The 15,058-nt window shown below is 39.2% G+C and overlaps 1 protein-coding gene across 3 annotated transcripts in view; it reads left to right on the forward strand.

Annotated features, from left to right (window-relative positions):
• cadm1b (cell adhesion molecule 1b) overlaps window positions 1-15,058 on the forward strand; it is a 181,198-nt gene that overhangs the window by 124,105 nt on the left and 42,035 nt on the right. For all 3 annotated transcript variants that reach the window (XM_088427627.1, XM_088427628.1, XM_088427626.1), the window contains 2 exons: window positions 4,048-4,194; window positions 13,147-13,299. In XM_088427627.1, the coding sequence (XP_088283753.1) occupies window positions 4,048-4,194; window positions 13,147-13,299 (300 nt within the window). The remainder of the gene's footprint in view (window positions 1-4,047; window positions 4,195-13,146; window positions 13,300-15,058) is intronic.

Genomic DNA, 15,058 nt, shown 5'->3' on the forward strand with positions numbered 1-15,058 from the left:
CTCCAATCGCCAAAGCCCTCCATGTTGCACAAAGTGGCCCGTTTTCACTTTGATGGGATTGCTAATCACGGCCGTGTTATTTATGTGTGTTTTGAATTGGAGATGAGCCTAGGCTAAGAAGGATGCTGGAACGCCACCAACCTTGCTGCGGGCTGCCGAGGATTTATTTACAGTTACTTTCTCTGCGACCGGCAGATTGGGAGCGGAGAGTAACCTTGCCTCGCTCTGCCAGATATTTCCCACTTTTATATCTAGGAATGAAACAATCCATTTTGCTTTTCACAAAACATCAAACGCCGCACGATGCGTTTGCTTCACGTTTCTGGGACTCGGGCTATCATCAAAACTGCAGTGGCGGGCCTCGCATTCGATACCTTAGGCTAGCAGATATCAAATGCGGGTAGGAGTACCCCTGGGGCTACGTGAGACTTTAACAGGATTTCTAGCAAAAAGTTAATCTAATGCATTTTAATGCCGAGAGAGGAGCAGTGCATTTTGCTTTTCAAATCAAGAGCTATGTAATTGGAACATGAAGCAACTTCTTGATCATTTTAACGACTCCTTCGCAAAACATCGGATTTATTTTCTGTTGAGATTTATACGGATGGACATTGTCATTAGTGAGGTAATTTTCTAGCAGACAATTTTTCCAGGAGAAAAATTTGAGATAACATTACAAATATATTTCCGACATGTACCGTGTTTTCCGCACTATAAGGCGCACCGGATTATAAGGCGCACCCTCATTTGATGACATATTTTCAAACTTTTTCCATATGTAAGGCGCACCTGATTATAAGGCGCACCCTCAATGACATATTTTAAAACTTTTTCAGTCACAATATAGTAATACTCACAGTAATAACAATAATAACTCAAATAATAACTCTAAACTCTCAATATCATAACTCAATGCCAATATGAGCAACCTTGTTCAACTGTACTTTACTTTATCACTTCATTCCCCATCTACCAATCCCAATTTCAACATTGATCCATATATAAGGCGCACCTGATTATAAGGCGCACCATCAGCTTTGTAAAAAAAAAAAAAAAAAGGCTTTTAGGTGCGCCTTATAGTGCGGAAAATACGGTAATTACTCAAACACAGATGACACACCACTGTGTCTCAAGTGTGTGTGTGTTTTTGAGCTGGTGAATAACCTATGGTGAGTTTTGAGTTTTCATTCAACCCATTGCTCCTCTATAATATTTTGCAAAGCCCCTTTTGGAAAAGAGAAAAACTTTCGCCCTCCCACTCGCCGTGCTGACTTGAATAACTTAAATATGACTTAAATATGATTATTATCTATAAAAATCAGTATATCTATAACTATATCCTTATTAACATTAACAAAAGAAAAAAGCATCAATATTCAACAACTATTAACTACCTTTTTAAAGCATTGTTACAGATTATGAATTACCATATTTTCCACACTATAAGGCACACCTAAAAGCCTTTAATATTCTCAAAAGCCGATGGTGCCCTTTATAATCCGAGGCGCCTTAAATCGAAGGGTCCATCCTATACACGTGCGCATCCTATATTTGGGGAGTTACGATTAATCGGCCCAGCCTTACAAAGATGTTTTTACAGTCTGAATGACTTACTTATTTCCAAAATCAAAACCTTTCGATACAATACGCTCCAAATGGTAACTTGATATCTCACCTGACAGTTTCTAATTAATATTAGATGTCTGAAAGCCTTTTAGTAAAAGGTGAAACGTTGAATTCAAAAAATACCTCGTCTGGATACCGTCGTTGAATTTGACGTTATTCCCCCGGTTATCTGCTGACATTTTGTTTTCACCCATCACCTCGCTTTTGTCCTGAACCGACGAGCCTGGCAGCGGGGCGGAATCAAACGGGCGTCTCATGGCGCCGCACGATCGGTCCGAGGAGACGCGCTCACGCGGGAGGTTAATTTCTTATTGAGGGAGTTCACGGTGAATCATGTTAGTTTGCCTGTCTGTTCCCATTATCTGGAAACAAACGCGCGGCCCCTCTTTTATTTTTCCCTTTTATTATTCCTCTCCACTTTGTAAATGTCACAAAGCAATCGAGGTTCGCGTGACGACTCGGGCATGTAAATGCGCTTTTGATGTTTGCGCCTGCGTCTGCGGCTGATAGCATTGCGCCTCCGCCGGTGTGAATCTGAGACATTCTAATGTATTCCTGGCTTGGGTAAAAATAGCACAAGGTGACTTTAAATTCTCAGCAAAGGAAGAACAAAAGGCTTTTTTTTTTTTCTTTTCTTTTTTGGTGCCTGAGAGAGGTGTGAGTTACGACGACAAGGTCTGGGGTCTGTCTCGGAACGGCGCTTGTGTACCCGGAGCCTCTCCGAAGCTCTTTTCCATGCCAAGAGATAGACGACAGCACACTGAGCACACATTGGTCACATGGACGCTCAGATGGAAGGCTCTGATAAAGCTTAGCCCATCAACGCCATGCAGCTCCGCCTCCCCCTTTCCTTTTGAAGATATTATCTTGTCAATCAATATAGTGGAGAGAAATACTCTGATGCGCTGTGACTTCTATGAAAGGGACGGAGAAACGCATTAAGGCAATATTTCAGAGGGTAATTTGCGCAGTTATTTCTTAGAATTGATTACAGGTACAATTTAATTTACCTTTACGTATAAGCCTTGTAATAAGGTAGACTGTGCAATCTTGTCAGAACGACCGTCATTAAAATGCAGCAGAATAATACGAGAAGGCGTTTTTTATTAATACTCATGCTCATAGCAGTACAATGATAAATCATTAAAACGAATCGATTTTATGCTACTTTTTTTCAATGTACAGTATGTACCGTTGCTATTGGAAGGACCCACGTTACGCTCAGTAGGGCAGGACAATTCATTAAGATCAAATCGATAAAAATCAAACTAAAATCTGTTCTGTATTTTGCCCTTGAAGGGCGAGGGTCCACCATGTCATCATTAAAATGCCACATATATATATATATATATATATATATATATATATATATATATATATATATATATATATATATATATATATATATATATATATATATATATATATATATATATATGCTGTTAAAATCGTACATACAAATAAATTCGATACCCATTTTCTGGTGTCGGATTCGATATACATCAGAAAAAGTAACTGGAGGGATTGTCATAAGTTACGTGTTTTTACTCATGTAATAGGAAAGATACGAACACAGTTTTAAAATATACTTCGGTTCTGTATAAGTCGGGGAATATCATATAATGGAGGAGATTTCAAGATAACTGTGTTTCAGTTATCGCGGCTTCAATCAGTCGTGGATTTTGAAAAAGTACCAAAAAAATGGAAAAAATTACAAATTCAACCTCTACGACTTGGATTTTCATTTATTACCATTTCTATTGCTTGCTATTTTTATTGATAGACGAAAAAAAACATGATTTTATGTAAATGAGAGAAACAACCAAAAAAGTTAACAAAATCAAAGATGGTAAATGGAGTTTCGCCTATATAGCGTTTTTCTACCTTCGCTCCACTTTTCACTGACAGATGACACGCCATTAGTCACAACTGAGGGTTCAGTCTCTTGCTCAAGGGTACTTCAACATGGCCACAAAGGTCGGGAGATTGAACCTCTCAAAAGCTTCAATCGTTACTTCGCCGATTTCGGTTGCTGCAGGTATTTTCCGTAACACAAACCCCTCGATAAACTAGCGAAAACCGTACGTGAAATATAGCAAATTTTGCTAGCGTTTTTCACGTCTTCTAGTTCTTAACATTCCTTTGTCTCCTAGCTGCTGCTCTCCAGCTTCCCTTCGTGGGCAGCCGAGCTTGCAGCCCATCTGGCGCTGACTCACGGGGGCCCGGCACTTGGGGGGGGGGGGATCAATAGTGACAAACATGGCGCTCTTACATTAAACGGATTAGACTGCGGCGGCCCAATTTAAACGAAGCCTGTTTGCGTCGCCTCGCGTCGTTGCCTCGCGTTGACCGTAGAGGCGCAAATATTTGCGAGGCAGTAAATATCCAGACGGTAACGTGCGTGTTGTGTGTTTGTTGAAGTGGAAGGTCAGAACCTGGCGACGGACAACGTTTCGGTGGTGGAGGGCGAGATGGCCACCATCAGCTGCAGGGTGAAGAACAACGACGACTCGGTCATCCAGCTGCTCAACCCCAACAGACAGACCATCTACTTCAAGGATGTCAGGCGTAAGTCGGCGCCGCGACGTTTGGCGACCGCCTCAAGGTGGCGATGATCGCGCGCGGCGGAATATGCCCACCCCGTCATCCCCCGCTAATGAGCCGTGTTTAGCCCGATTGCACCATCTGCATCTTGTACTCATCTCATTTATCGTCATTGGCGGTGATAGATGCCATTGGTCCGTTTTTTTACAAAGCGAAAATATGGTCCATTTGGGCTGGCGGTGAATGAGTTAACGAGGACTGGGTGATTATGAATAGAATGATGTTCATGATTATTTTGACTGAAAACTGAAACGACGAATAATAAGCCCATTTATTCATCCATCGCAAATTGATTATATGTTCATTGATTGTAAATTATATTAACTCATTCAATCCCCAAGACATATTTATGTTTCTTTCTAAGAGTCCAGACATTCAATTCCTGTTATTTTCTTTTTTTACTTTTTAAGTGCTCATTAATTGAGTACTTAAGATACTAAAGTACTAAAGTAATTGTTTATTTTACCTATAGAAAGCACTAAAACAAATTGATTACTTTAGGTTTTAAAATTTCCACAGCAATTGATTGCATTGGATACTTTAGTACTAATGTAATTTAGGTATTAAACATGCTGAAGTAATTGATTACTTTAGTTACAATACTAAAGTGACTATGAGTTATTAAGTACTTAAGTAATACATTATTTTAGATAACCAGTACTATAATAATTGATTACTTCAATACTTAAGTGGTAAAATAATTCTTAGTTTATGTTTTAAAAGTTCTACAGCAATTGATTGCATTGGATACTTTAGTACTAACGTAATTTCGGTATTTAATATCCTGAAGTAATTGATTACTTTAGCGACTAAAACACTAAAGTGATTCATTACTATAGGTAATTAAGTACTAGAGTAATCAGTTACTCTAGATAAACAGTGCTATAGTAATTGATTACTTAAGATACTTATGTACTCAATTCATTATTGTATGTACAAAAGTAATAAAGTAATTGATTACCTTTGGTATTTAATGTTCTACTGCAATTGATTCCTTTGGATATTTTAGTACTAAAGTCATTTGAATATTAAATGTTTTAAAGTAATTGATTATTTGAGGTACCACATTACTAAAATGACCAATTACTTGAGGTAATTACGTAAAATAAACGATTACTTTAGGAACTCAAGCACTAAATTGGTCAATTGCCTTAAAACCTAAACTAAAGCATTTCTTAATTAATAAAATAGATAAAGTAATTGATTACTTTAATGTATAAAGTGTATCAATCACTTTATACATTAAAGTAATCTTTTGTACCTACAATAATGACTTTATCGACTTTAGTTCTTACCGACCCAAACACATTCATTGGCTAATAATAACTGGCTCAGAAAGGTTTATTTTCTTTTTTTTTTTTTTAAATTAATATTTCCTCAATGAACACTGCAACTTCATATTTCATTGCGACTAAAATGGCAGCATAATAACTGTATTGTCTTTAGGGGAAGAGCAGCTCACGATTCTTGTCTGTTAAGCGACTACCGATTTATAAGTCGTCTTATTAGTTCGTGAGTTTGAGCTTCCTCCTTAATAATTTCTCGCGAAAGGTTATCACAGGCCTTATGAAAAAAAATTATGCCATATTCCAACTCAACTTGGGCATATATTGGCGCTGTAATGGTTTCACCGGTGGATTTGCATATTATTGAAAGGTCGTCCTTTATAGCCTTGAGCTGACTTTCTGCCTTTATTACAGACTAGTCAATTAATTTTCGAGAATTTAGTAGGATTATTGTACAAAACTGTCATGAGTAGACTTGACTTTTTGGTCTTTTTTGTGTTTAAATTAGAATCGCATATAAATATAATGTAAAAAAAAAAAAATAGAAATAAACAGCAAAAAATATTGCATAGAAATATTACCTTGTGTGAAATAAAATAATGTGGCAATATGCGTATTTTAATTTCTGTTTATTTGCTGCATAGACTTGTATGCTTTTTTTTAAATATATTTCTCTAACTCATTTAACTGTAACTTCAGACGACAACAAATAAAAGGCATTATGTTGCCCCTTAAAAAATCCATACAGCAAATAATTTTCGGAAGCGACCAATGACAAAGTTGATCACTAGGCTAATTATTACATTATCGCCATCTTGCATAAAAGGGGAAATAATCAGCCGTTTGTAGATTTTCATAAAGTCTACTAAATATTATTGAAAACATACGTTAAATTTTGGACGATAGTCCAAATAACATCATAATAGTCCAGTTTTAGGCGTACCTATGTTTTTTTTATTTTATTTTAAACTAGCCACCAGGGGGCAGTCTCCATCGATAAACAAACACAGAAAAAGACACTATAAGGGTCTTAATTTTAAATTTGACTGATAATTTACCCGCCACCAGGGTCCACTCTCCACAAGTAAAGGCAACCAGGTGTGTTACTGTTGTGTTGATGCAATATTCTCACAATTTGAGTGCATCTGTGTTAAATTAAAAAATATGTTGGGACTGCTCTCATCTCTAAATGTGCATGCATGTTCAGTCAGGCAGTTTGGGGGGGAAAAAGTCGAAAAAAAATGACAAAACTTTCATGTATCTTATTTCTGATGTCACAACATGGGTTTTATAGTCCATTGCAGCCTATACTTAATTTTTTGTTTTGTTTTGTTTTATAATCTGGTGTGATATCTATTCCGAAAAACACGGTACATAAAATCAAGACAGAAAACTTAATTTAGTCAAAAACAAAGTGACAGATAAATATTTGAGACGGGCTGCGTGTGTTTGTCGCGTTATATCAGGAATTGCCAGTTTTTGCTGCGCTTCACTGTGGGGTGTCGCGCATCCAAACAAAACTCATGCCGCGAAATAGTCCAATTTGAGACTTTATTTTTATCGCCAAATTCTCACGAGGATGATAAAACATGCAAATAGTCTTGATGAAAAAAATCAAATGCATCGCCTAGTTAGTGTACATGTAAGCTTGGGACGTATTCTTCTTTCCTGTCCACGACGACATGGTTTTAGTCGCGAGATTCATATCGTTTTTGCAAATTGGGGATCACTTCGCAAGATATAAATGATTTTTAGGTCATCCGTTCGGCGAGCAGCTGGAAGTCTTCCGGCGCCCGTCTTTTTTTGCGTGGTATGCGTTCAAAACGTGATTTCCATCTGTCCTTGACGTTTGCCACTTTACCACAAGTCATTAAGCTCAGGAAGCGACGAGATTAATATGAGATAATTCTCTGCCGGGCCATAATGGGAATACTTTTGTGTCCTTGTCACTGTTCGATTTTACGATAATCTCTTAGATTAGGAGATTGAACGTTATGATTATGCATGAGCATATGGGCCTCGTCTACTTTTCGCTTGTTTTTTTTTTCTTCCCTTTCCCCCGGTTGCGCTTCCTTCACTCGTTTGCGTCTGGGATACGAGCCAGCCTTCAAGGTGATGGAGAACGTTTCTGCCTATACCGCAGCCCAGCTGTTAGTTCGCGAGTTTCGCTCGTAAAAGACGTGCGCCGTCTTGTCCTGGTTTCGCGAAACTATCGTGGGAGTTGAAGGGTATATCTTTAGAACAGTAAGAGTCTGTATTTTGCTTTTTACAGATTTGGGACAGAATATTCTGCAATTCCTCTGCTCTTTTACAAAATGATGCGGAAAGCCGGAGGTGTCTGAAGTGAAAGTTTACGGGACAATTATAGCAAAAGATCGCGACGGAGAGAAGCAATGAAAAAGAAATGAGAGCTTTTAAATGCCAAAAATATAGCTATACCAATTTGTTTTTGGTTGGTTTTTTTTTTCAGGCCTGATACCAATTATTAGTAGTCAAGATAGATAACCAATATTTGGAGCCATTTTTTGGTAAAACGTAAAATTTAAAACGTTTTTTGTTTGTTTGTTTTTGACATACATCATTAAAGTAAAATTCCAACAAATAGACACAGCCCAATAGGAGGGGACCTTTTTTTTTGCGCTGATTCCTATTAAATTTACTGTTTTAAAGCCTGAAATACAGAATAAAACTGGGTATTACGCTAGGAAAGTTTGTTTTGTGTGTGTGTTTTTTTTTATCTTTTCAAAATGGCACTTCCTGGAGCTATGGAGTCCCAAAAAAATATTTAAAAAAAAAAAAAGAAAAACAAGAGATTTTGAAGTGAGGTTTTTGGCACATTGTTTCTCTATAGAGAAACAAACACGAAAATGGAAAATTTCACCAAGTAGTCCCATTCTATTGGCCCGTAGCCAAATTCAGGCAAAAATTCCCTAAGACAAGATCTCTCATAAGATTATGACCACAAGAATGAGATGCGACAAATTGTCTTTTGTCTTATTTGACAATATTTTACTAGGCTTTTCCTTACCACACAGGTGATTTGAAAGTAATCAAAGCATCCTGTATTATTCATTTGGAGCTGCAGCTATTGAGTATTTTGATATTCAGATAATGAAAGAAAAACACTTTTCTTTGCCTTTCGAAAAACGAAAATACAGAAGACCAAATAACACATTTACGCTTAATAATGAGTAACCAATTTTTATATTCTTTGACAATCAACATTTCTTTATTTTACATAAATATAAACCGAGCTGTCCGAAAACTCTTCATAGATAATGAATTGAAATGATGACCACAAACCACCTGGATTGTCAAAAGTGATCAGTACAAACGGCATCTGTCAGGCTGTCAGCATCAAATGGAGTAGTTTGCATATATTACCATGCTAGCATATTCCCCTGTGTACCGTAAGTCAAAAACAACAACCGAAAGGAAATAGATCTCGTGTTGTTCTAATCTCATGAGATCTCGCCATACAAGATCTTGTCCCATCCCGAGTAAGTATGCATTCATTTAACTCACACACACACACACACACACACACATTTATTGCACTTTTTCTGCAGCTAGCGGATCCCTGGAACGGAGTGTTGTTCTTCCATCTTCTCCTCCCAAACGATCACCAAGTCGGTGGTAACGTTAGCTGTCAAATATGGCGGGAGGACACAGTAAAAAATAAAAATTGACTAGTAGCGGCGGTGACACGGAGACCGCACAGAAAGACAGATCCACACAAAGAAACATTGTCATGATCGTGTCTTCACCCCCGCCCCTTAGGAGCAAATAAACACATTCGTACTGCTTGGAGTAAATAAAAATTACTTTACAGGTTGAGGCTGGGACAGTCTTGTTGAGACGAGGCGTTTATTCGGTGAGATCTATGCGAAATGACATGCAATTTGGCAGAGCTGACATCTGTGATGGGAAAAATGAGGGTTTATCCGAGGGTCTCTGTGGATGAGGCGGCGCTGTTATTTATGCACTGCGGCGCGCTTCTGAAGGCGACTGACTTTGAAAAAGGTGGATTTTTAAATGGCTGGAAACCTATTTCCAATCTTTTTTCAAATGCTTCTGTGTGACCGCAGAGTAAGTCAATTGGATATTCGGTTGTGATTGACAACGCAAAAATAAGTTCACATTTTTAGATAGAAAAAAAATAGCACAAATTATAGATGATCAATTGAGAATGTTTAGCTAAAATAAGTGGTTCTAGTAATGATCCCTGTGGGACACCACTCCGATTCCTGTTTTGTTTTTTGTTTTTTTAATACGATGTATTTGTGAAATTGTCGATTTACATCAATACTTAATACACGTAATCACATTAGCTAGCGGCTTAAGAAAAATTGATGTATCGGAGAGTTTATTAATAATGATGAGTAGATACCTGAAGGTCTGTTATCTGCTCCATGATTTTTCTTTATATACATTGTCAATTGAAAATTGTCTAAATGAATGACCATTGTGTAGAGAATTATATTTTTTTTTTCATTGAAGTTGTTATGGAACGGTTTACGCTTGTCCCAAAATGTCAAAAAAAGAAAATGTCTGGCTCTGTAATTTACCAGGTAGTAGCTTGTAAACAAACCATTTTAAATCTTTAAAACTAATGAATTAATGATATTACATCATATTTCAATCTAAATATCAGTTGAGACCTAGCCTCTTCATTTGTGTTCATTCTAGTGGAACTTTGCTGACATGCTGAGACAAATAGGACACAACAGTGGACACAAATAAAGGAAAAAAAAATAAAAGAAAAAAAATCCAACATCCTAGTCGATCATAACGCTTCAAAATTGACTTTAATGTACAGTTTCCACAGAAAATAATCTACCTGAGAAATAGTTAACGTTAATTTGCTAATGCTATGAAAATATCCCCCAACACTACGCATGCAAATATTATTATACTGCGTTGCAATACAGCCTGATGGCAGGAACATCAATTTTTAAGTGCACTCGTTAGCACTTTACCACACGAGTTGTTGGTGTTGTTTAATCTGCGCCCGGCGTCTCGGGGGTGTCAGGATTTCCCTCCCTAACAGGTGTTGTGACTCTCCAAGTTACAAGAGTGCCTTTGTTCCGCTCCGAGTCCTCGGCGAGAGCTCTCAAATGATATCGGGGGAGGAGATGGGATTTCGTGTTGATGCTGCCCCGAGACCTTGAGTAATGATCGCGATAATAACCGCCGAGCCTGACGGGAATACCAAAAAACGTCCCTCGTGTTTTAAGCGACGGCAAGGAGTTGGTTATCTCGGCGAAGGACCTGATAAAGGAGGCGAGGTCAGAGCATCAAATGGAGCCTTCGCTGATCAAATCAGCCCAAGGTGTTTATGTAGAAGAGCGCTCCGGGATGAAAAGATGGTTTCAAGCGAGCATTAATGAGAATTTAATTCGTCCTAATGGACGTTAGTCTACTATCATTGGGTTCAAGGCATGCCCATAATAAAAAAATACACATTCCTTTAGCGATTAATGACTCAGGCCTTTATTGGCTGTTTTATTTACTTATGCCAAAGACAGCTTGCAGAAAAGCCTCTCTTACCCTTCCCGCTTTTTATGTGAGTGTATGCCCTCCCTCTCACGCCAGCCCTTACTTCTAAGTGCAATGTATGCACTCCTCCATCGCTTTCTCTCACATTTGATATTAATCAGAACATTACTGTATTCGCTCCTTTGCACCCCTCCTCCTACTTCATCGTATTTGGGATTGTTACGGTATGCACTCCCTCCTAGCCAATTTTCACTTTATTTTAGTAGTAATGTGTACCGTGTGCACACCTTCTTGCTATTTTAATCCTAACTCCCGCATCTCACACTACCGTATGTACTCCCCAACTCCTCCCCTCACACTTAGCATGTGCCGCATGCACTCCCTCCCACCCTTCCCCTGTACATGCGAAATGTACAGTATGCATACCCTCACATTTGTCTTATTAGTTAGGTATAGCATATGTACTCCCTCTCACTCTTCTTCCAACTTTATCCCATCCTTTTGTCTTATATTCAAGTGTAACATGTACACTTCATCCCTTACCTCTCGCGTGGAATATTAATTAGAACGTGGGCTGTATTTACTCCTTTACACCTGTTCTCTTCCTCCATCTATTTGGGATAGATACTGCATGCGCTCCCTCGTATCGATCTCTTTCTTGATCCTACTACTAATGTGCACTCCTTCTCACCCTTTTAATCCTACATTCGACACGTCACGTATGCACTCCTCCCTGCATCCACTGCATCTTACACTGCAAGTGACTTCTATTGTATGTACTCCCCAACTCTCTCCTCACACTTAGTATGTACTGGATGCACTCCCTCCCACCCTTCCCTTGTACATGTGAAGTGTATTGTATGCACACCATCACATTTGCCTTCTTAATTATAGTGTATGCACTCCCTCCCACTCTTTTTCACAATTCAAACCATCCTTCATGTCACTTTGTTTTATATTTAAGTGTAATGTGTACACTCCTCCATCTCTTTTACATATCAATTGGAATGTGTACTGTATTCACTCCCTCTGATACCACCTCTCATTCGGGATGGGTACAGCAAGGATTCTCTCCTACACATTGCACATTTTCTTACTTGTGTTTTGTGTATTGTATGCACTCCTTTCCTACATATTCCATGTTATGTATGCATGTTTTTTAATCCTCTTTTGTATTGTGTTTGCATGTTCATAAAAAACAAACAAACGTCAGCCCTCATCTTCTTAGGTGACTTGTACCGTATGCACTCCTCTACCTTCCCATCTCACACTTTTAACTTGTACTGCATGCATTCCCTCCAACTCTTCCTCTGTACACGCGAAGCGTACATTATGAACTCACTCATATGATTTTGTTTTCATGGGTGGCGGACACATTACCTTTTCACTCATTATGTGAGGTTTCTGATAACAACAGTATGCACTCTCCCACCTCTCCTCTCAGACCCGATGTTAACAGGAACATACAGTACACCGTGTTCCTTCTCTCCCACCCTTCCACTTAAACGCATTAAGTTTGAAGTATGTGTACATGGCATGGATGTACTGCATACATTTCATTTAACAGAGACATTTTCACCCTTTTATACTTTCAGCTGTCCACTATCAGCTGTTATTTAAGGCTTAGGGTGCCGTGCATTGCTTGGGAATGAACTCGACAGTACATGAATGCGTTTTTATGGACTCTCAAATAAAATGAAAACCCCGCTCGTATGTTTAAAAAAAAAAAAAAGACTTAACGTCCAGTTTCTTTAATTTACCCTGTAATGTATTCGGGATTTTCGAATTTGGAGTGTAAAGCAGCCATCCGTGACAAGGAGCAGCAGGCTGTTTTAAGAGTTGCCGGCTTGTTAGGAGTCCTCATGAGCGCTCCTCGCACTTTCCTGTCTTGGCGAGTGCTTCGCCGACTGTGAAGCTACTTTATAAATCAACTCGTATGAATCACTTTGAAGCCCACTTTTCTTTGACTCAATTAAGGAGAGAGCTCGCAAAGCTACTTCCACTCCTCCCAATCTCATTTTCTCCTCCTGCCTCCTTTGTCTTCCGCCACGCTAGCGCTCATTCTCAGCCTTCGCGGTTATTCGAGAGACTTGGGCCGGGTCCTCATTGTCTCGCTCGTGTCCCCCCGCAGCTCTGAAGGACAGCCGCTTCCAGCTGGTGAATTTCTCTGACAACGAACTGCGGGTGTCCCTGTCCAATGTGTCGCTCTCCGACGAGGGGCGCTACGTGTGCCAGCTCTACACTGATCCCCCCCAAGAGGCCTACGCCGACATCACCGTCCTAGGTGGGTGTGAGGCACGTGCCTCACTTCTTTTTTTTCTTGTGAAATTTCAAGTATGTAGCCCGCCCTGCTCATTGTCTTGGACTTTTTGTTTTGATCTTACTATCAGCAATTGTTGGTAACGTGTTTGAAATGTCACATACAAGCCGTAGAATTATTTTATTATTTTACTCTCCTACCTCTAACATCACCAATACCGAAAATTTCAGGTTATATGCCGCAACGGTATAAAAGAGGCTGCAGCAAAAGGTGAGAAAAAAAAGGACAGTTTTTGTCTCGGAAAAGTACCAGACTATTGATTTATTGTTTTAATGATCTTTTATTGATGTTTTTATTGATATGTATTTACATGTACCTGTGTATGTATGCATGTACATACACACACACACACACAGTGGACCCCTTTGTTACAGCGTCCACGGCTTACGTTTTTTTCATGTTGCGATGTGGAATACTGGGTTTTTTCGTCCCCTCTTTACGGTATTTTTCCAGCTTTGCGACAAAAACAACTGTCATGACCCTAGGGGGTTGACTGTATTTGTGTGTTTTAGCCTCCCTCTGCTTGCGTTTTTAGTTCATTGCACTTATTTACTATTACCGTCAAACTGCTTCCATGCAACGCGTGACTACAATGCTGGTCTGCTATTGGTCGGCTTCACTCGTTTCAAAATGGCTGAACGGTAAAGCTTTGTTCGATTGTGAGTTGTTATAAATCCCTATTTACAATGCATTTTACTGATGTATGATGTTTTCTGATTCTATACATGTATATTATATACAGTATACGTAGCACATACTATACATACTATACTATTTTGGTCGCAATTTTCAATACGTATGTACAATTTTGATGTATTTACCTGGGGTTCTAAACGCATTAGTTATGTAACATAGGTTTGGATTGCCCGTCATACGACGAATTTGCCTTACGAGCCCAACCGCGGAACGGATTTATCTCGTAACACGGGGGCCCACTGTAAAAGACGATAATTTGCGTCCATTGAAAGAGTCAAAGGGTTAATTCCAACTTTATGCAGAAATTTGGGTGGAAAAAAAACACGCTTGTAACCCGAGGACTGCGTGAATTGCGTCCACTCCATATTGAATGAAATGAATAAATACATCCGTAAAGTAACTGATTAAAGTTGTGCCATGGAGCATATGCACTCGTACGCACTTCTTCCCAGTCATCTTTTTAGCTTTTGTAATCCTTCCCTTGACGTGTTCCACATGTGCTCACTCCCATCCTCCTCTAAGGTTCCTTTTTTCTTTTTTTAATCTAGCCGCATTATGGATAATAGTCATCTTTGTTGCCGTCATCTTTAGCAAGCGAAACAAAATGTCAGCCAATTAGGGCCCCTCGGTGCGAAAAAGGAGCAGATGCTCAAACCGATGGCGTCTGCCGCGTGGGTCTTGGCAGCTGTGTTGACTGTGAATTCCAGTGAATGTTGACTTGGCTGTTCCCGAACCGTTCCCCTTTTGAGAGTCAGCTGCGCCTTCACTGTGATGCTTTGCGCTAAAATGACGCTAGTTAAGCTTTATTATATACGCCAACATCCCGGCGGGGATTGAAAGGAATTAAAAGCACTTTAAAGTAATTGCTTTACTTGTACAATGGAGGCCCACGGTAGCAAGCGATTTTCTCCCAAACTGAGGGTTGCATTGAAGAGTCCTCAGAATCGACTCCCCTCTGACTTTTGGCTTTCAAGCGACTAGGGTTCAGGCCGATGACTAATTCGCGGAATAAGGGAAGAGTATCCTG

The sequence above is a fragment of the Hippichthys cyanospilos genome, chromosome 11 (genome assembly GCF_059441005.1).
Source record: "Hippichthys cyanospilos isolate Australia breed blue-spotted pipefish chromosome 11, RoL_Hcya_1.0, whole genome shotgun sequence".
Classification (NCBI taxonomy): Eukaryota; Metazoa; Chordata; class Actinopteri; order Syngnathiformes; family Syngnathidae; genus Hippichthys; species Hippichthys cyanospilos.